Consider the following 23,553-nt stretch of genomic DNA (forward strand, 5'->3'; position numbering starts at 1 on the left):
TACCACACACACACACACACACACACATTCATGCCACATATAGCATGGTGTGTGTCTGTGTGGGAGAATGGTGAGTCACCTCAGCTCTGTGGGAGCAGTCTAAACCCAATCACCAACAGGCCCAAATCAGCCCCCCCAGCCCCCCCCCCCCCCCAGAGACATGCTCTCAGTCTCACTTGCTCTTCGCTTAATGTTTGTCTCTGTCGTTGTCTTAGCTCTTAGCTCCTCTCTCGCTCTCTCGATATCATCTCTGCCTCTCTTTCGTTTTCTCTATCTCAGTTACTCATTTTCTCATTATATTCTCATTGCCATTGCTCTTATATCTTTCTCCCAATCACCCTCCCTCCACCTCTCACACGCTCTCCATCATTCTTACCAACAGCTTTTTTAGCCATCTCTGTCCCTCAATCTATTATTTTGATTTATAGTTTTTTCATTATTTTTTTCCCTCTTATATATTCTCGTATTTGTTTAATCTGCTGCAATATTCTCACACCGACCGAAGGTATACAAATATCTTGGGTTCTGGATTGATGATAGGCTGTGCTTAAAAAAGCACATTAATGAACTAACAAAATCAATAAAAGCAAAACTAGCATTCTTTTACAGAAATAAGACTTGTTTTTACCCAGAACTGCAGAAAACAAATTGTTCAATCAACCTTTTTTATCTGTTTTGGACTATGGCGATACAATTTATATGCACACTTCTGCCGCTACTCTTAAATCTCTTGATTCAGTACATCATTCAGCTCTTAGAGTCATAACTGGAGATGGCTTTCAAACACATAATTGTATATTATCAGAAAGTTGGGTGGCAATCATTGGCTGTGAGAAGTGCACAAAACTGTGTTCTATTTATTTGCGAAGCATTACTGGGCAAACTTCCTACATATATATCTCTTGTCATCTTAATCACAGATCACTTTCTCACTACACTAGATCCCATGACTATTTGATTCTTGAAGAACATCGTGTGAATGAAATTGGAAAACTGGCTTTTAAATACTTCGCTCCACACAAGTGGAACAACTGGCAAAAGTGTGCTTAAATGGAAGAGCTGATCCCTTATACTCATTTCAAACATCTATTGGCAGATCTGGTACAGTGTGGATGTGAGTGCTTTCTATGAATGATGTTGATGTCTCTGATCGAATGTCTTTGAATGTTGTCTCTGTTCATATACTTGCTGTAAATCTTGTTGTTTGTTACTTCTAATTTGTACACCGTAAACTTTGCTTTTATTTTTCTGTATGTTCTGTAGTCAGGGAGACCTGAGCATGCTCTCAGTGGCCCCTCCCTGCAGAAATAAAGGTTGATAAATGTAAATGTAGACTTTGTGAAAGGCTGGTCCAGCTTTCTCTTCTCTCTCACTGTTTCTGCCCTTCAGTCATTAGCAAGATATTAAATTTCTCCTCCTCTCCTCTCCTCTCCTCTCCTCTCCTCTCCTCTCCTCTCCTCTCCTCTCCTGTCTCCTGCACACAGACAAGTAGTCAGATAGACAGGCAAATATAGATGAAACATCTTTAAATATTAAATGGAGTTTAACTTTCTATCTGTTGCGCCAAAGGAGCAGTCACCATGGCGACAGCAGGGGTGGGGCCTTAACCACTTCTGCTTTAAATGAATTAATGAATGCCGCTCTCGAAAGATGCTTGCTTGCCTTCCTGTCTCTGCATGTGTGTAAGTATGTGTGTATGTGTGTGTGTGTGTGTTTCATAGTGAGACAAAAAGAGGGAGAGAAAAAGTAGAACTGAACAAAAACGGATGTGTGTGTCTTGTGACTGTGTGTGTATTTGTGTGACAGTGGGATTGAAGAAGAGTCAGAAAGAGAGCGATGCAAAATGAGGCTGTTTTGGTGTGTGTCTTCAGGCAAGCTGTGAGAGAATCTTATTAAGCGGGGAATACAACACCACAAGAAAAAACAATTAAGAGTGTTTTGATAGTGAATCAAGCACAACATCGACTATTTTTCAGTTATCTGCCTGCTTCCTCGCTGTTCGTCTGTTATTCCGTCTCTCTGTTAGTCTGTGTTGTCTTTATCTTTCCATGATACAAGGAACAGACTAATGTGTTGGACTGATTTTGGCTACTATTATGTCTGATATCAGCCAGCCACATTGAAGGTTCTTCCAGAAAAACAGCAGGGAAATTACTTTTTCCTCAGTGCTTGTCATTTACCAATTGAACTGTTGATGTTATTAATGTCTCTGCTGTTAATTAATTTTTCAAGTGGTGGACCTATATACAGCATAGCATTATTTCTCCAGCCATATGAGGGGTTATCTCCCTATCCTTCTTAACTCAACTATAGGAATAAATTTCAATACAAAGATTTAGTGTCAAATGATGGTCACGCTGCTATTTCAGACTACATCTTATCAAGAGTGAAATTGAATGCTTGACATCATTTGGCATGATAATAGAAACATTTATTGAAAAATACCTTGACATTTAAAAGCCCGAATTGGTCAAACAACCTGTGTGCATTCTTTTTCTCATATTTCTGTCTGCCTTCTTTCCATCTCTCTCGCCTTAATTGTAATTGTGTCTCCTGTCCTCGTTCTGACGTTCAGATGTGCTTGACTGGTAATGGCTGAACACGACACCTCTGCCTCGCTTTCAGAGCTAATAATTTCTCTCTTTTGCTCGCCCCGATTCTGCCTCAACCATCTCTTTCAGTTTCAGCTCTCTCAGCCACCTCTTATCCTCCTTTCATACCCTACCTCTATCTCTCGCCAAGATCCCTGTCTCTCCGCCACCTTCATACTCTATCTGTCACTCTAGACTCTTTCACGCTTCCTTTGCTTTTTTCTTCTTCATCCTTACACTTCCTCTCAGTCTTCACACGACAGCTTCAACTTCATATTCCAGCCCGCATCTTCATCTCTGCATTTCATGCCATCTTTTATCCACTGCATTCTGCTATCTCTGGTTACATTTTCCCCTCTCTCTCTCCTTTTCTCCCTCCCTTCACATCGCATTATATGCCTTTGTCCTTGGCTTTAATCTGATATACCTTGTGTCTTTCCCGTACTGTCTCAGCACTCATTGTATGTTTCAGTTTCATTCAAATACATGCAGGTTTCACTGGCATAAAAAGAAGGCCCATGTTGCCAAAGCAACTTCATGACGACGACATGACATAACATAGCACATTATGGTACACAAACAGCAGTTAAGTGAACAAATGATAATCATAACCTGCTGGAAGAAAGAACAGCTGACAAAATCTGTGGACTGTGCATACTACACAAGCTATTTTTCTGATTTCCTCCCACTGTTTCAAATGGTTAGCGGTACGATGTCTGCAATCTAAATCTGTGTGTCAATGCTTCTGTCTGTTGGTCAGTCTGCTTGACCTTCTCTCTTCCTCTCTCATTCACTATCCCTTTTTTTCCCTCCTTTGTCTTTGCATCCTGGCTGGTCTCCCACATTTACCTGAACAAACAGCTGAGCCAAAAACACTCTCCTCAGCATTTGCATCTCTCCCTGTGGTTCACTTTTCATCCTTCATTCCCTCCATCTCCCTCTGTCCTTGTCCTCTTCCCAATGGACTTTATCTCCTTACTTTTGTTGCACCACTGCTGTTCACTGTCCCTGAGATTGCACTTCATTTATTCACTTTTATTCTGACTGTTTCACTTCAGTGTCAGTATATATATATTCTGATTTTTTTGAAGGTTCCCTGATACCCTGCTGTCACTTTCTCTTACTCTTCCACAAAATATGCTCAGCTTCAACCTCTGACTATTCTAAAATGATTTCCTTTCATCCGTCTCTCCTTTTTTCTGCCTTTACGGCTGCTGTCCTCTCCCTCTCTGTCTCTCTCTCTCTCTGTGCAGTATTGTCATGCATGGCTGACTAGAACATCGAGACAGGTCCACTGTCCACCAGCTCTGTCCAAATCAGAATCCTGATAAGCGAGTGTGTGTGTGTGTGTGTGTGACTTAAACTGTACATACATATTTGTTTGAACACCTAAGCACCTGTTATATTATGCAAAAATAAACTGTGTGAGAGAGGATGTGTGTGTCTCTGCTTAAGTGTATTTGCACATGTGAGAACATAATTGCGTGGGCACTCAACGACGAGCATGTGGTATGTGTGTTTTTTTAAGCGTGTGACTCAGATAGCCGTCTGAGTCTTCACGCCTCTGGGGATCGGGTATGTGTGGCTATTACTGCTCAGTCTTCATTAAGCCCTATCCAGCTGTGCATTTATGTGTATATGTGTGTGTGAATTTCAGCCTATGTGAGTGTGAGTATACGAGAGAGTGATATAATCCGCCACACTCCTCCACCATCTCCCAGCCCTCCTTCCCCTCACACCCCTCCCCCATTCCCCAGCTCAAGTGGCCCCTCCTGGGGTATCATTACTATGTCCACCTGACTTCTTCCTCATCTTCCTGTATCAGAGCTATCAGACCAGCCTTTTCTTCTGCCAGCCATCAAACATGTTTTGTCGGATGCTTTTGTCAGATAGCTAAAGTCACACAGCCCACACACACACACACACACACAAGTGAGCATGAGTACACACACTCACACCCGTACAGGCATACGTTCATTGCTGGGTGACAGAGAGAAAAGAAACAGACGAGGGATTGTTCTTTTGAGAATTCATAATGTGCGCACAGCATAGGCCAGACTATTATTATAAGTCACAGCAAACATATCGCAGTCGCTAGTTATTGAATTAAATGTGACAGAAGAGTAAACATGCAAAGACACACAAGAGACACACAAAAATGTATCACAGTGCATAGACTGCAAATTCTATGAGAAATTTATGGAAGAAATACTGAACAAAAGCACTGATTAGATTTACACCACAAAAAATTAGACACAGTACAAAAATAAATGCCTGACTGTCTTTCTGTATAGTTCAGTCCAGGCGTTTGCTCTGATAAATGCTACTGTGACAGCATGAGACTTGAAGCCAGACTGACCCCTGGTGGCGAGAGTGACAACAGCAACTGCATTCAAGAGGTTCTGTCATATTAAAATCATCTCTATGCAGCTCCCACTGCCAGAGCAATTGAAAGACTGTCAGAGGAACATCAGTGCGGCTCATTCAGAAGCATCAATTCAGGGACATTTCCATGCAGGAAAAAAAAAGACAGGAAATGTCAGAGGTTGTAAAGACGAGCATAAGTGGTTTCTATTTTTAACATGGCTGTGCTAATGCTGATTTCTGAAATCAGCCTTGATGCTGATCTCTAAAGCAGAGAGGAGAATGATAAGAGGACAATGTACAGAGCTGGATCCTACACTCATGATGGAAATGACTGTGTAATGGTGATGAGAAGGCACTTCCATGTGTAGGGCCTGGGGTCTTTCTTGTACTTGTCATTCGCTAGTTGAGTCTTAATTTCATCTGACTGTTGGGGTGTGACCACGCTCTTTCTGACGATCCGTTTCAACTCTATTAGACTCTGTTTCTACCTGTCTATCCGCCTTTCTGTCAGGTCTGTCTGCTGATCTCATTGCCTGGATCTGTAGTTCTATGTGGGTAGCCAAGCAGAACTCGCAGCCTCCTGCGCTGCGGCTCAGCAGAGGAGCCACTCTATATGCACAGCACAGAGGTACAGGGTAAGTCAGCATGGAAAAGTCAAGCCCTCACACTTTAAGTCAAATCACACACTTTTTATCATCATTGATTCTCTCTGGGGTGTATGTTCATCAGGTCAGAAAGTTTGAAATTGCTCCCACTCCACGCATACCTCACAGCTAATTGGGATGTGTGAGGATAATGGCTGTCAAACCCCCTTGTGCATTTAAACAAACAAGTGAGGCTGCACAAATGTGACATGGAGCCAATACAATAAAAATGAAGACACATAATAGTTTTCGTGCCTGGTATTTGACCAGGCACAGCTTATCAGTTGTATGTATGTGACAGTTCCTATCTGTTTGGCAGCACCTGGAAGTTGCTTGACATCCTCCTGGTCATATTCTTTATATATACTATAAGTCTATCTAGAATTGTGTCATTCTGATGTTCCATTTTTTCCAGTCAAAGGGGTTTTTGGGGAACTTTTCCTTTTACTAAATGAGGGTACAAGGATAGGGAGTTGTACAGTTTGTAAAACCCCTGGAGGCAATTTTGTGATTTGTCATATTGGGCTATAGAAATAAAATTGACTTCACTTGACACCTATACTATCTATGAAACTATACAACCTGGAAGGGGTGGCCACAATTTTATAAGTTTCTGACCAAACAAACGTGTGTAAATGGACATAATTTGTAGGCTAAGCTAAGTGACACACATACTAAAGAGAAATGCTCCGGTATCAAGTGTACATATAGGCCCAAGCCCAGGCAGGGGCACAGGCAGGTGTATAACCAGATAAGAACCAGCAGGCAGACAGATGGATAGGCAAGTACTTTGGCACACTGGACTGCCAGGAAAACTGAATCACAATTACTGCACAGCTTGCCAAAACAAGTAGAAACAACAAAGTGGTGGCAACATGCCAAGGTCATTCTAACATTATCATGTTTAATCATACAGTTTGATTCTATTGTGGAGTTGAAACTTTGGTGCAAGGCAATATCTGCACCAAATAATCTGAAAATGCAGGTCTTAGTCCTCATGCAAGCAAACTGTGGTGCATCACTGTGGTTTATTGCGAGTATTCAGAGCAACAGCAAAAAACCCACAGCAGCAAGTTTAATGCTTTTGAGGAGACAGATGCTGACATTTCCTTGCAATGGTCTTAGAAAAATCATAGCAGAACAGATCATTTCTTTCATGAAAGGTAATGGCCTATTTGAGAAATTTCAGTTGGGTTTTGGGGCAGGTAATAGCACAGAAAGTACAGTCCTAATGGTCTTAAATGATCTTCTCTTAACACACCGTATTACCCCATTTTGGATCTGTCTGCAGCTATAGACGCTGTTGATCATAGTATTTTCATTGAGTGTCTTAAAAATAGGGTGGGCGGTTCAGGTTTGGTTTTAGATTAGTTCTGTTATTATCTTTCATACCATTTCATTTCATTTCAGTATTGTTATTGTCATTCTGTGTTGCAATTTGGAATTATAAGCTTCAGTACTGCTGAAATATGTAGTTTGACAGGAATCCGTTCTTGGGCCCTTACTATTTTCCATTTACATGGTACCCCTTGGTCATATTATTAAAAAAACAATATTAGTTACCATTTCTGTGCTGATGAAACGCAATTATATCTCCCCTTTGACACTAATGACACCAATCAATTAAACAAACCTCCACATGTGCACTGCAGATATCAATAACTGGATGGCGTCATATCTTCTACAGTTAAACTCAGAAAAATCAGTTAATTTTCAATTTTAATCATCACTTTTAAGGCTCATAGAGGGTCAGCTCCCGAATATAAACCTGACCTTCTGACCTCCTACAAGCCTGAATGCAACCTGAGATCCTCTGTTAGGTCATTCCTGGCCATTCTGCGGTCAAACCTTAAAACTAAAGGTGACCGGGCCTTGTCTGTTAGGGCCCCTCAGTTGTAGAATAACCTGCTGGAGGAGATCAGGTAAGTTAACACATAGTCTTCTTTTAAGTCACTTTTAAAAACTCACTATTTTAGACTATTATTGATTTTACTATATAAATAAAGGTATTATTATTATTATAGAAAACCAACTGTCAGTAATTCAAGTCACACTCTGAATTGATGTTCATGTGTTTTTATCTGATATGAAAACCTGGAAGTTAAATGATGCAAAAGATCATAGACAAGACCATCATGCTTACTGTAGCTAAATGTACAGATTGGTTTTTAATTTATCTAACCAGGTAGGATGACCAGTTACCAAAACTCTGCAAACAAATGAGCTACTTGTGATTCCTTTATGAGTCCAGGTTCTCTTGCAATTAGGCAGTGAAGACCTTAACAAACCAGACAAAATACTGCAACAACATATTGACTTTTCCATTCTCCGATGGTTAGTCTTGACAAGTACAGCATGTGACAATGTAATTAAAAAACAATTTGTAAAGTATGTTTTGCTCCTGTGGGTTGAGCAGAAATAGTGTATTTTTATCTGTTTAAATCCAAGGATGTCTTCCTTTGACAAAATAAAGGATGATATGTGACAGAGAGAGACCTCAGAGAGAGTTTTCATTTTGAGATGGATGATAATAAACAGACTTGATGAAAGATTCTGTCAGCAGCCCAAGATGGATAACTTTCCTACGAATAGCAGACAATGACAGTGAAGGACTCACCGTCACTCAGGCTGAAGCAGATGTGAAATGATGGGCAGGAAGAGATATGGTCGAGGTAAATTGAGGGAGGGAGACAGCAGCGTTGTGGTTCAGATTGATGTGTTGTAGGACTGGTTGATTGCGCTTAAAGTAGGTAGCTATATGACACAACATTCTGTCTGTATACATAGATACTACATTGAAAGTGACAAACTAAACTTTGCATCACTTGTTGCTGATGTGGACAATGTTTAAAAACCAAGTGAAAGAAATATTGAAGGAATACCGTGGTTGCTTTTATGCACTACAGCCCTTTAGTGAAAACTGACTCTTCAGCTTGAAGTGTGCACTTGATCATTTGAGATAGATGACCCTGATAATTGAGTTGAACACAGTCTTCTAGCAGGTAAAGAGCATTTAAAATGCTGAGAGTTGTTATCACCCATTTTGTAATTTCAGTTGGATGATTTTCAATTGTCAATTACAACAGTAGTTTGTCCTGCTTGATTTGGCAAACTCAGACTAGTGTAACCAGAACAAGGACTCTGGATTTTGCTTCCCGTCTTTCCCAATAGTCATGCTAGGAGGAGATTGCTTCATGGCTAATATGGAGAGGATATGTACTCAATCAATAAAATCACCCTGGTCTTTTATTAAGTGACGAGCAAGGTCTTGTACCTCCAGAAATCTTAACCAAATAGTTATGGAATGGCATCATGAAATAAACACATATCATATTGATTTAAAATTAAATTGATGAAAAAACAACATGCTGATATGTTTTGGCTCATTATTCACCATGTCATGTCAAGGTTTTTTTATGATTAACAATTTTATTGGCATTTTGAATATACAAACATTACAATGCATGCATGTGACAGCTATCTGGTGATAGGGCAACCAGCAGTATTAATGTTGGTGCTTGTACATGAAAAGTAAAAAAAAAAAGACAGTGCTTAAAACAGATAAACAACCGATAAATTACACAAATAAATAAAGACACACAGGATATTACCAGACAATAATATACTTCCACACTCAGCGATGTTAATTGCAGCGATAATGATAATGAGATGTAGTGCAGGCCAATCCCCTGCCACAGAAATAAAAGTGAGGGGGAGCACAGGAAATGTATCTAAGACTTGAATCCTAAAACCCCTCCCAGTCCTACACCCTGATCTGGCCCTCTAATGTCTCCCATTTCAAATGGAAATACATACAGCCTTTGGGAAAAAGGCACATTGTGTCCTATGATTTGTGTAACATTTTTGTGAATCTTTTTTGTGACCAGAAGTCTTGTATTTTGGGGCAGCTCCACAACATATGAGTCAACGTACCTTCCCCATTCTGGCATCTCCAGCATTCTGGGGTTTGTATTAGCTTGACTCTATGTAGGTCCAGTAGACTCTATTCAGGGTCTTGAATTGGATGAGCCTGGTTTTATGTTCCCTGGACAACTTTTTAAGTTTTGTAAAATCCTGTTCCATTCCCTCCCCATGAATGGCACATTGAGATCCACCTCCCAAGTCAGTCTGAGGTTTGATGCACCTTTGTCTGAGGATTTTAGAAGCACTGAATAATAGAGCGATGCCTTGTACCCTTTACCAAATACCCCCATTATTTGTGGAAGGAAGCTTACAGTAGGGGGAGCTGTTGAGAGAGATCCCAAGTTATGGATTGATAGGCGTATGAGTTGTAAATATTTACAGAACTGATGCTGGGGTAGTTGAAATTGTGCCTTCAGATCATTAAAGGACTTAAGCATGCTCCTCTCATAGGTCCCCCAGAGCCAGTGTCAGCCCATGGCCTCCAGAGAAATGGTGATTTTCCAATGTAAAATTCACAGTTGAGCCATATGGAGGCTGCATTGTGGACGTGGGGGTTGAAATTGAACATGAGAGCCATCCTCTTCCACACCCATCATATGTGTGAGAGGATATAATGGGTTTGTGCCCCAGGTGAAAGCTTAGCGGTGATGTAATGCATAGGGGGGAGTGGGCTGCACAGAGGGGGGGGGGCTCTCTCAGGTGGTAGTGCCCAGTTCACCATATGTCTAAGGCTGAATGCATAGTGACAGAATAACAAGTTTGGGACCCTCAGTCCACCTTGATCTCCTGGCTTCTGCAGCTTTCTCAAGTTTAATCTAGGGCATTTATCATTCACACATTAGAAATTTGTTGCATCTATCAAACTGCTTGAAAAATTTGAGGGGAATCTTCATCGGGAGAGCCTGTAATGGGGGGGCACAATTCATTTTATTACATTGACCTTTCCCCAGAGGGAGAGGAATAGGGATGACCACCAGTCTACATCAGTCTTAATTTATCTCGGAGGGGTTCAAAATAAACATGGATTAGGTCAGACAACAATGGGGGAAATGTGATGCCCAGGTATCTAATACCTGACCTATGGTCAGGTTAAATATCTGAGGATCACATTTACAAGTGAAGTCGCCAGGTTGAAATAAGGTCTTGGGACTATAGGGTGTCAGAGGAAGTGCCTCTGATTTGGCTCATTCACTTTTTATCCAGATAATTTAGAAAACAGATTAATGGTTTTAAACAGGGAGGGGAGAGAGTGCCCTGGTTCTGTTACAAAAATTAAAGCATTGTCTGCATAGAGAATCAGCCTGTGACTACCACTGCCTGTTTTGACACCTGGGAAATCAGGGTCTCTGCCAATACCCGCTGCCAGAGGCTCCAGGAGAAACACAATGTCACATCTCCTAGATTTAATAAATGTCATATTTTTTTTCTTTTTGATTGGGTGGTTGAGACCCTGGACATTCCATGTCAGTGGGTGTAAGGCCCTTCCCTGATCAGCCTGCATCATGGGATTTGTATGGCTCAAATGACTGGTGTGTATTGACAGTGTGGTGCTGAGCAACCAACAGTAAGCAAGCAGGTAATGAAAGAAAAAAAAGCAAACCTCAAAATAAACACAATCTGGGTGACTGTGAACCACCGTCACCCACAGGCACTCTGAAAGTACCAAACCCAACACATGAAGATCTTGGTCCGTGACTTTGAACAATATAACAGCCCATAAAGAGGGCAGTCATGCAGCTACAGCTATGCAGCATAAAAGTAGTGAGATAGCGCTATAATATATATAGTGTATAATAAAAACAGTCATTGATGGTGAACAGTTTATAAGATAATAATCACTGAAACACAGTAGATTAGTGTGCCCCTCCCCTCATTCAGAAAAACCTGTATTAAGTGGTTACATTGAAATGCCCATTATACATGTCAATATTAGGCCCTCATTAAAATACAAACAAAATACCCCTCCATTCAGAGAGAGATGGAAAAATACTGTAAGTCATAATTTAGATTGAAAAAATAAATAAAGAGGGAAGGTTGCATTACAATTTTCTTGGCCACATTACAATTACAGTGACTATAATACTAACGTTATTAGGCCATTACCAATTTTGGATGAATATGCAACCTTTTAGATGATAAGTATCTATTGAGAATAATACTGCCTCCCTCCAGAGAATGAAATGAAACAAGAATATTATCTCGGTTTAAAATGCCAGTCATTTTAAAATGTATTTAATGGTGGTAAGGCTGAATCTCTTTATCCCAGTAGAATAGGCAGTGTATGCTCTACAAGTCCTTGGACAAGAGTAGTAAAATAGATTAGTTTATAAAAGTGGTAAAAGTATATGAGGCTTACTTCCATTAATGGAGCTTTTGAATGTTTCTAGTCTTGCACTTGAGGGGCTTCCCAATGACTCCATTCCTTTGTGTAATACATGTACAGGTAACCTGGACAGATCTCCTCCGGTAGAGAGCATATTTAGTCCAGTGCTTTCTTAGGGTCAGTGAACTCACATCTGCCCTCCGCCATTTTCATAGTGAGCACAGCTGGATACTGTCATGGAGACTTTGACTCGTCGCTCATGCAGCAGGTGTTTGCATTGGTTAAACACTGCCTGCTTCTTCGTGATAGGTTTGGAATAATCTGGGAAGACCATGATGCCTGTCCCAGCTCACCTTTCCCATCTTCTGTGCCACTTCAGAAATGTGTTCCCTGTCCTGGAGTCTCAGAAACTGGGCAAGGATTGCTCTAGGCGGCTGGCCATCAGGTCTGCGTCTGGCTAGGGACCGGTGCACATTTTGAGATCCCTCGGGAAGTTGATATTCAGGAGCTGGAGCTGGAAGGCTGGTGCGTCCCAACCCTCGCAACCCTCGGAATCCAACAAAGCTTAAGTTATTCCACCGGCTCCTGTTGTCCAAGTCATCCACTTTTTGCTGATTGAATGAGATTGCTCTCTTGAGTCTCAGATGTTTCCTTTCATAGCACATAGATGCTTGATATGTCCTTGGCCATCTGGTCAGTGGGGGTTTTGCTGGAGCTGGGCTCCTGGGGTAAGGGCTCGTAATCATTGTCCACTGTGTTGCTAACGTTGGCTTCAGCTGTGCTTTCTTTATTAGCCTTGCCATGTTTGCTAGCAGTGTATTGGCGTTGTGTCGCAGGCTTTTTCTGTTGGCTGGGCATCTGGACTGTACACCTGTAGCCTATAAATCCTCCACTATAAATCATGTCACTTGAACATGTAGGAGGACAACAGCTTGTTCTTTAATTCTGTTAACTAATCTTTGATTCTTAAGGAAAATAAGAGACAGACTCCCTGGATTCCTAAGTTTGTAAGAGCAGACCCCCGGCCTGCAGAACTGACCTTTGTAACCCTCCAAGTGGGGGTTCGATCAGTGATGCTCAACAGACTCAGAAAAACCTCCTAGAAACCATTTCGATAAGGTGAATTACGACACGAACTAAAAGCATGAAATGACCCTAAAGGCCACTTGGACCGGAGGAAAACAACTCCCACCTTATAGATGGAAGACAGGCTGTTATCACCAAAGCCATAAACTAATCCACATTCGTGTATGACTATCTACTAAAGAGATATAAGACTTAGATTGTATTATCCTTTTATACTAACAGGTAACAATACTGCTCCTCTATTGACAAGAGTTAAATTCCCTTATGTGAAGAGTTAATGAATGTTTAATAACTACGTATTTGTATTTTAAGTGTTTAACTTGTGATCCATTAACTTCATAAACAATCATATTTTAGTAGTTAAATTAGACAAGTAGTTTGGTTGAAAGAATGAAGTTTCTAAAATAATAGGAATGTAAAGATAATATTTGAAGGATTTTAGTTTAAAGTTTCTTTTATTGATAAACAATAGTCACATTGAATGCTTTTATATTATGAAGAAAGTTATGTCAACTTATATTTAAATATGTTTGTGAAAGTAATCTAATCACATAAGTGTTGCCTTACTTTATTTCTTTCACTATAGTATTAAACTTTATTTCAGAAAATGGTTTAAGATGTGTAAATAGTTTGAGAAAGTTGAACTAATGAAGGTTGTATGCTTAGACATCATGAAGTGTTAATATGAAGGTTAATGTTTGTTAACCTAATTAGAAGAACTGACATGAATCATGTAAATTGCTTAACTGTTTTTGAATGGTTTTACAAATATGATGCAATCTGACAGGACTGTTATTAATCAGAAATATCATGAATGTTTGGACACTATGAAATTCATTTCACCTAATTCCTTTACTTCAGGAGATGCAGGCTACAAAGCACCAGCCACACCTAAAGCCCCTAGAACAAAGAAATTGAATATTCATCAATAATTTGGCGCAAAACCCTTTAGAACACACCCAAACTCCTCCCTCGTTTATTCTAACTTATAAAAACAGCCTCAAAGAGATTCGTCTTTGAGCTGGCCTCCAAGAACTCAAGAAAACTCTTAAGACGTCTCTTTTATTTGTTTTTCACCCAAATATATCCATATTTAACCTTTTATTGCAACAATTTAATTTGTTTTGTTTCATTAGTAACATTAAGTCTCGTATTTCCACGTACAGTAATTTAATTCGAAGTAAACATGTACAGTATTTTATTTTGAAGTAGATGCCGCTGAAGACTTGAGCGTAGTCAGACTAAACTTTGTTCGACACTAAACTTAAATTACTACAAGCCAACCAAAAGCCTGAATCTGCAACTTAAACCCTTAAAGAAGAAAAAAGAAGAAGAAGAAGAAAAAGAAGAACGCTTGAAACTGCTCTCTGAGAGCAAGACTGCAACCCAGAAGTGAAGCCGGCCTAAAAACTCTGCCAGAGCAGCCTGAAACGGCTTGATTCTTTACCGGCATTCAACGCCTCTGCATCCACTGAGATGCCCCACAGCCCACAGCTGATAAGGAATAAGCTGCATTGAGTGTGGAGCCTCTTGACTAAGCTGCCATCTCCACTGCCTGCATCACGTGACTCAATGTCAAGGTTATTTCTTATCAAACACTTGGCATCAAAATTATTCCAATATTGTCACACTTTTCTCGCAACTTAGATATCAACTCTGTATGTTGACCGAGAGTCTCACCACCACTGACACACCTCACTGACACTTGGCACCTAACTTCCACTTCAATTTTAATTTCAGTCAGAGTGGTCATTGTGTGAGACATACAGAGGAGACAGAGTAAAGCTCACACAGAAAGTGCTGGGAAAAAGGCCAAGTTCCCTTACCCACAATTTTGTTAACGTTGTGAAATAAAATGGTAGTTTATCTGACCACAATTTACCACTCTCTGTTTTAGATTTCAGTGAGTGAACCATCCCATTCGCCATTCTCCTTATTAAATTTTACCAAATAGCCTGATTGCCAGTATTAGGCCTGATGGAAGATTAAAATTTGATCTCTGCCACTGATAAAGCATCATGGATTTTATGAACCCAGCTAACAGTCTCATGAAGGAGGACATGTGACTATTTAAACTGTCCTGGGGATTTCCTTGTTTTATAGCCTTGTCTAGCAATAATACTGCCACGGGACACAAAAAGGATACTTTCAACATGAATGCATTTTTTCTTTTTTGCAGTCAATTCTAATTATAAAATGACCAGTTTAGGGCATATAGCATATTGCTACACTGTTGTGAGAAAGATGCAGACACATACTGTAGATATAAACACACACATAATGTATGTTCAGACATAACTACTGTCTGATCATATACAGTCACACACATTCACACTGTACATAACAAAACATTCTTGCAGTCAGGGATAACTCACGTGGTGAAGGCTGGATTGTACTTGGCTCCCAGGTAGTAAGAGTACAGATTGAACATGCCAATCATGAAGGCCACAAACACCATGATGAAGATGACCATGAACTTGAAGATGTCTTTGACCGTGCGTCCCAGCGAGATTTGCAGTGGGCCGAAGCTCTCGTTGGCTGGAAGGATGTAGGCGATGCGTGAGAAACTCAGCACCACAGCAATGGCATACAGGCCCTCTGAGATGATCTGGGGGTCTGACGGGCGCCACTTGTTTCTGGCTGGAGGAGGAGGAGAAAGAAAAAAGACAAGTGGCTGAGTAAGTTGTTAATGTATTGTCAGAATAAACAACTGCAGAGTCACACCAGAGATTGTTGCGTTTGATTTCGAAGGAAACTGGCTAACATTTGACCCTGCTAGCATTTTCACACTGAATAAAATCAGATGCATCAGGTATGCACATATGCAGTAGCTCTAAAATGAATATTGAAATGGCATTTATAGTCTTTCATAACTGCCTCTGTTGAAATTAAATGGCTTCCTGATCAAAGTGAAACAATTGGCCCAAAGCTGGTTAAATATTTCTTTCTACTGTGCACAAAATTTCCTTTTATGGAAATTCGTTCATATAGCTTGAAGCTTAACACCGTTGTCAGCTTTACATTACTCTCATTCAAATTCCTGCTGAGTATTTATAGAGCAAACTTTTGGTTAGTGTTGGCAAGAAATGTTCCTCAAGAGTATAATCTTGGCTTTTAGAAACATGTGCTTTGATGGAGGAGAAGGTGCAGCAAGAAGATGGATTAAGTGAGGATGGTAAGAGGAAAGTTGGAGAGAAGAGGGAGAAGGAGGAGGGAAAGCAGCAAGTATGAGACTGGCGGACAGCAAAGAGAAGGGATAAAAGGATAGTGTGTCCAAGAAGAAGTAAGGGCAGAAACAGAGGACAAGGAGGAGGGGCAGGAAAAGAGAAGTAGAAGCAAAGGATAATTGAGTGAGATTGAAAAATGGGATACAAGAGGAATCAATAAAGCTAGACCAAAAACAGAAAAAAAAGAAAGCAAATGAAAGACAGACTCCATTTCACTGATTTGCTGTTAAACTAGAATAGCACATATCATGCACAGTATGTGCACATTTTAATGCAGATATGGAGATAAATGGAGAGAAGCTTATAGGTATAATGACTGACAATGCAGTACTCTACTGTACATCTTCATCTGTTTAGTGATGTGTCATGACAGAGTCAGACCACCAGATGACAGCACTGATGAAGGTTCTCTTAGTAGGCCACTAAGAAGTGTACAGACCAATAGCCTGCAGCCTGAAGCAAGTTTATATGTTGTGTGATCTTCATGTTTTTCTGAAATGTATTATATTCTGACTGCATATTTCCTAGAAAGGTTGAGTAGAGGAGGTAGGTATTAGTAAATGTCTGAGTTGGGTTTTGAATCTACAGTATACCCCCCTCCTGTTATTCTAAGATGAAATATATTGTACATTTTTTAATTTACAAACAATTGTTGGCTGTCTTCGCTGTGTCTGTGGAATGTATGCATGCTTGCATATACTGTGTATCTGTGCTTGCTTACTTATGAGTATACAGCATTCATTTAAACTGGTGAATACGTATATGTATGCATGTATTTGTGTTGTGCACAGTATGTAAAGCATAAACAATAAACAATACAACAATAAACAACAGTATCAAACAGGAGGATGTGTGCACTATGTACAGTACCAGTCAATAGTTTGGACAGGTTCTCTCATTCAAGTGAATGGGAAGGTGTGTCCAAACTTTTGACTGGTACTGTATGTGTATCTTATGTCCATGCACAAATAACATTTTTATCTAGATGACAAATACTTTCCCATCTTCTAATGATGTTATTTGTTATTCATGTTCTTAAGATGAATTTTTTTCGACATTTTGGCCTTTATTTATTCATGACATTTTTACACACATACACATCTGATTTGCTACTCCTTATCAGTGAACAGCAGAACAACAATGACTCAAGTACCTCATGGAAGCATTTTACATTTTATCATGTGCCTCTTCTGGGAAAATTTGTCCAATAGAAAAGACGTGAGGCAGTTTAACATTTTGTGCAGCAGAAACAAACAATATTTTCAGATTAAACATCAGAAGAATGGAATAGTAATCATGAACAGCGATATCCACAATGGCTATACGAGCAAAAAAAAGAGTTCAACGTGCAGGAACTCAGACTGCCCAAGTAATCTGTGGAAAAGAAAACACTAAAGTACTGTAATGAGTAAACAAAACAAACATGGAACTCTTAGATATCTTCAAAACTTTTTATTAAAGGTAATAACAATAATTATAGATTCATATTTTTGGAGTAACTGCTTACCGAATGTAAAGTAGGCCACTTCATCAGGCAGCGAGGCGTTGCTGAGGTCTTCATCTGGTACGTGCATGTCAACATACTGCTGTGCTTTGGATGCCTTGAGGAATGCCATGAAGCGTGCTGTGAAGGATGCCACAAAGATGGACAGCATGCCGAAGTCCAGAACATTCCAGAGGTGCATGATGTACTCTCTGGGCCCGTCAGTCCAGATCTCCTTACATTCTGACCAAATCATACCTAAAGAAGGACACACACACACACACACACACACACACACATAAACACATAGTATATGATATATTATTGAAATGTGGGAAATAAGATGAATATAAATATACATAAATAAAGAGGCTCTCACAGGAACTTACAGATGCAAGCATAAACCTAAACATGCACGTTAAACAGATAATAGATAAGCTTATAATTTATTCTGAACCACTCAGAAATTCCCATTTATGGCTCAGGTGTATACAAACACACAAACACGTACACACTCAGTGAAAATCCTAATCCCTCCAACGCAACCATTCTGTCATTCTCTATTTGGAGCCAAAACAAGAAGAAAATTGCTTACTAAAAAGATGCACTGATCAGTATCATCTCTATAACAATTACTGGGCCTTCAAAGCATGCTGCTGGAATTACAATGACCCTACCTAAACCACCAGTCACTGCACACATACACGGACACACACTCACATGAGCACCTGCTGCCAAAAATTACCACTCATGGGAAAAGAATGGTGCCATTACAAGCAAACAAATAAAAATAGAGCCATATGTGCACAAACATACACAAACTACACACACGATGTTTTTATGTGTGTTTGTCTAGAATCTAGATGAAAGAAAGAACATCAGCAGATGGGCCGCAGCTGAGGTCTGACAGAAATTGCTTTTGCCTCTGTTGAGTTTGTCTTTCTGTCACTTTCTTCTATCTCCCTGTTTCTTCACGCCTGCCTTCTTGCATGCCAAACACTCCACCCTTTGTTTTACTTTCATCCATCCCTGCCCACCGTTACCATCTTTCCTGTATTGCTTTCTCACTATCCCCCCCTCTAATGTTTCCTCAGCGCCACTGCTCAGGTCAACCTCCAAATTTCCCTCCAGCTTATCGTTAGGACTCAGCATGGCCACCGCTCATGCTGCATCCAACCAAGAAACTTCTGTTTGATCTTTGGAAGATAAAAGAGAATGACTTGTTTTGCCATAACATTGGCTTTAATCCACTTGGTTGGTACGGAGCTGCATTAGTCTTTAATTCTACCTCATATCAAAGTTTGTTCACTAAGTCTTCCAGGAACTTCACTTGTTTAAACCTTAGTACTAAAAAACCTTAATACTACTGGATTAGCATCAAAAACTTATAAAACCTTGGTAAAAACATTGCCCGCTCTTCCTGCTTGCATGTTGATAAAGTGCATTCATATTGATTCAAATAAAAAATGAAAAGAAAATCCACTAGAAAAGATTAGACTAGACTTAAAGTCAATGAAAATGCATCAAAGTAGTGTGTTAAATGATGTAGAATCTGCCTTGACAGCGACTATTAAACATTTATTCGTATATTAACTGGCTGTAACTGAGCAGATTTCCAAACACTTCCACAGTGTGTGTGCGCCATGTGTGAGACAGGTCGACTCACCCAACACCCACTTCATGATCAACATCTCCGTCCAAGAGAACTGGGTGGTCTTGACCCTGAACACCTGTCGTGGGTGGTCTGTGATGGTCTCATTGGGCAGGTTCTTGACGCCTTCGAAGCGGTCAGAGGCATTGACAACCAGCAGACCCAGGAAGATGGTGAAGGAGACAGCGTGAGCAACAAACTTCATGAAAGGGCTTCGCAGGATCTGACCGAGCTGGAAGTAGAAGGATTGAAGAAATAATAGGAATGTTGGATTATGTATCTATGGTTTACAAATGCGACACTACATAGGGAACAATTGATGAGTGAAGGTTAAAAAAAAGGCTCCAATCTAACAAATACAAAGTTAGACATTTTCACTAGTCATTTATGGATATTTGATACTATGTAGAAAGTGACAAAAAGCAACTGTGAAACTGCAGGGAAATAAAGCATCTGTTTTTGTTTTCTGAGATAACTCTTGATAACTCGAGTTTCTGAGATTTTGGTCCTTGGAGATAAAAATATGAAAAGCACTACTACCCAACCGTCTTTGCAGACAAACAGCAGCTGTTGCATTTCATGGGTAAGCTTAACCACTGATCACTTTCACAGCAACATAATGCCAGCGTAACTAGATGCCAGACAATCAACAGAGTTTGTAGAAATACACCATATGGGGAGAACCCTGTGCAAGGTGATGCTGCCCAAGGAGCTTAAAACATGCCATCACACAGAGGGACGTTCTTATAATTGCACAAAAATATGCCAAGACACACAAATGCACACACACATAAACACACATGCACACTTCCAACCCCATACAGATATTTGAGATCCCAACATTTGCCACTCTCTAAACCTGCTGTGTTCAATATTAACTACCCACAGGATATCTCTACTCACTGCATGCACAGTAACACATTAGATCCAATAGCTCTTCCCATGCCACACACACTACTAAACCATGTGGGAAGAGGTTGTCTGGTGAATCTTAACCCTGCAAAACCTCCTCTAAACCTCCCCCTGCCACTGGGACAGCTCTGCCTGCATTCATTTCTCTGCGCTGATAAGGCTGATCCATTTCACCCCTCAGCTTAAATGAGATGGTCATCCTAGATCAGGCGAACTACTGTGTGAGGACTGCAAACCCCATGGGTTTCTATTTTATCAGTGTGATGGTGACAAGAGTTGATCTTCTCTCTTCCAACAAAATGGTGGCTGGTGGCTGCTTGCAGCTGGCGCATGCAGACAAAATAAAATGGGTTTTGGTGTGAAATGGAAATCACTGAAGGCCAGAATGGAGCTGCTGTATGCTCTATTATTCTCTAATATTTTTCATCTGGGAGAATCAAGCCTGAAGTACAATGTGTGAGGGCAGTCATCGACTGAAAATAATCATATATCTACAGAAAGTATGAGCAAATACTTTTTGTGCTCATTAAACTGTACTCTATGTACACCATTTAAATGATTGGATTTTGGAGGGACTCTTACAAATGTGTACATCTTAGAGTTTCTGTACACACTGTTCCTTCTCTACACTTCTTCCTCTCTAGCTCACACACAGATACACAATCCCATTTAAAGATATAGATTATTTAATTAATAAGCCTCCTATGTGACTACAATTGCAGCAACAACTCTACCCCCACCAAGACTTTGCTTTTAAGTCTAATATTTTGTAGTTGATACCATTTTTGCATCCTTTGTGAGAGAGGTTACGATACCATGGGACAATTAAATGATGCCCAGTCATTCCATCGATGATTAATGGATTGTGACCCTGTCCTGTGTGTATCGATTGGGCTTTTTTTCCATGCGGTGACCTGAGTTTGAATCCCCCAAGAGACTACGGAGTAAAGATGAAGAAAAGGGATGCAGGAGGAGGAGAACCTTGAGATGTAAATAAGATAATCAAAAACCCAAACACTGGGGTCAGAGCTTGCATGCAAAGTGATATTAGAGCAAATTAAATGGATGACAGACTGCAGGAAAGTAATTAAAGAAAAAATGATTAGCTAATATGGGAGTGTGGGAGCAACATATGGCATTTATAAATGTCGGCATATCATTGTCAAATTGATTGTGATAGCTGGTGTAATTACCATAAATAAAAATCCTCTATTTTGTGCCAGTAGGATTGCTGGTGTGTCTCAAAAGCACTATATTTACCATCATTTCTGTATGATGTACTAGGTATGTATAGTTGTCTTCCCTCAAACATATCTGCAATTTCACTGTGCATTTGAACAGGGGAATAAACAGCAAGTATTATATTAAACAAATATGGATGCATATTTACTCTCTATCAATGTGCTAACATACAAAGGAAGTTGAGTAGTAATTTCTAGAGGTTGCATTGGCCTGATTTTGAAGGAAATTGTGTTAGTTAACTATTAAAAATGTTGAATCACTAATTAATGCAGCAATAGTTCATCAACAATAAACTGCTACAAGCAGAGCCTACTGGGGGAAGCTGTATGCTGTTATGTATATCTTTAATCAAACATAGGGAGTCTTGTTCCTTGACTAAGGCATGAAGTTTGCCCCAGCAGGACAATAACCTGACGGCAATTCCTTTTCTATCGCTTTTTTCTTTTATGCCACGTTTCATCTCTTTCCTGTCACTCAGGGAAGGCTGAAACTATTCCTGTGTGCACCAACAAATACATGCTCCATCACTAAAGTTCATGTTTTCCTCCCATTTTTCACCCTATTCAACCAATAAGAAAGATTCTATATCTAAATAAACATCTGTTTTTCATCACTTCCAAAGCATATCTCATATTTTTATCTTGAAGGAAATTTCTTAAGTAATTATATCCATGTTTACTGTCTGACTTACATACGATTTATTTTTGAGCAACAAAAATAACAATATCTTCTTCATCTATTCTGGCTGATATGAAATGTAATATGGTTTGGGGTTCTGATATCCGTGTTTTTTTGTGGTGTCGTAAATGAAGAGTATTATGAGCTGTGAGAGATGAGCAGTTGATGAGATGAGGCGAATAAAATTGAGTGATTAGCTCCAGGTGTAGGTGGGTACTGGGTACACTACACACAATCAACCAAAACACATCAAAGCTTTCTCACTGCAACTGTATTTCTTTGATTCCTTCTGTCTTTATTTCACTATCAAATCCATTTAATATAACTTTATGTCTCTATTGAGCCGCCATCACATTGTTATTAAGCATGCCTAAACATCCATTTTATCCCTCAGTTATTAGTTTACTTATTTTTAATATCCCACCCTCTGTAGTTTTGCCTTTTCAACATCTTAAATGTCTATTTTTAGTATTTAACTGATCTTTAAAACTCACTTGTTACATAATAATAATACATTACAAGGTGCCTTGTGTCCTATAATAATTTATTATTTTTACTCGCTGCTACCTCTGTACTGCTCTCTCAGCTGTGTCAGAAAATGACAGACTGTGACACGCAGGCTCATTGGTTGGTTGATTCATAATTAAATATAATCATAAACGCATGCACGTGCATACATGTGCACGCAAAAACACACACTCGCACACACATTAACATGCACAGGTGTTTTCGTGACACAGTGAGATTAGAAGCAGCTAGTGTCTCATGATTGAATCCATGTCTCTCTCGCTGAGATGCTGCTCTGCTCTCCATCCTCTCACACACACTTGACATCAGCCGTTCTCTCTTTCTACAAAATGACTAATTCATCAGTCACACCTAAAATCAACCACTCAAAGGTCCTCAACATGGTATCTGAAGCTTAGCGCACACACACACACACACACACACACACGCACACACCACTTGATGATGAGGTAGAGGATTATCCATGTTGATGAGCAGATTTACATAACTGCTAGCTCAGCTCCTGTGTGTGTGTGTGTGTGTGTGTGGTGGGGGGGGTCTGTCATATTGTGTCACTTTACAGATTATAATTTGGTTGATGGAGTATTAACAAAATGTTATAGAGTGCCTCAAGACCCTATAAGCAAATAGTGATTATTCAGAGCTCTTTAGATCTAAAATCTGTAATGTTTTTAGCCACACTAGTCATTTGGTCTGTCCAACACTTTGTCCTTGACATCTTGCATGCACTTTGACTATGATGAAGATACAGTAATATAGTAGTGTTGAAATGTTTTTTTGCACAACTAAACGCTGTGAATTAATTGGTGTGCTCCAGTCCCTATTGTTCTCTGGAAGTTTGCTGTCCTTGAACTGAGAATCACCTGATTTAGCTGGAAGATGTGCAGACAACTCTGT

General features: G+C 39.9%; 1 protein-coding gene across 9 annotated transcripts in view; it reads right to left on the minus strand.

Moving 5' to 3' along the window:
- LOC137189431 (short transient receptor potential channel 7) overlaps positions 1 to 23,553 on the minus strand; it is a 61,665-nt gene that overhangs the window by 11,218 nt on the left and 26,894 nt on the right. For all 9 annotated transcript variants that reach the window (XM_067599290.1, XM_067599289.1, XM_067599291.1 and 6 more), the window contains 3 exons: positions 19,312 to 19,528; positions 17,670 to 17,903; positions 15,311 to 15,575 (listed from right to left, as the gene is read on the minus strand). In XM_067599290.1, the coding sequence (XP_067455391.1) occupies positions 15,311 to 15,575; positions 17,670 to 17,903; positions 19,312 to 19,528 (716 nt within the window). The remainder of the gene's footprint in view (positions 1 to 15,310; positions 15,576 to 17,669; positions 17,904 to 19,311; positions 19,529 to 23,553) is intronic.

The sequence above is a fragment of the Thunnus thynnus genome, chromosome 9 (genome assembly GCF_963924715.1).
Source record: "Thunnus thynnus chromosome 9, fThuThy2.1, whole genome shotgun sequence".
Lineage (NCBI taxonomy): Eukaryota > Metazoa > Chordata > Actinopteri > Scombriformes > Scombridae > Thunnus > Thunnus thynnus.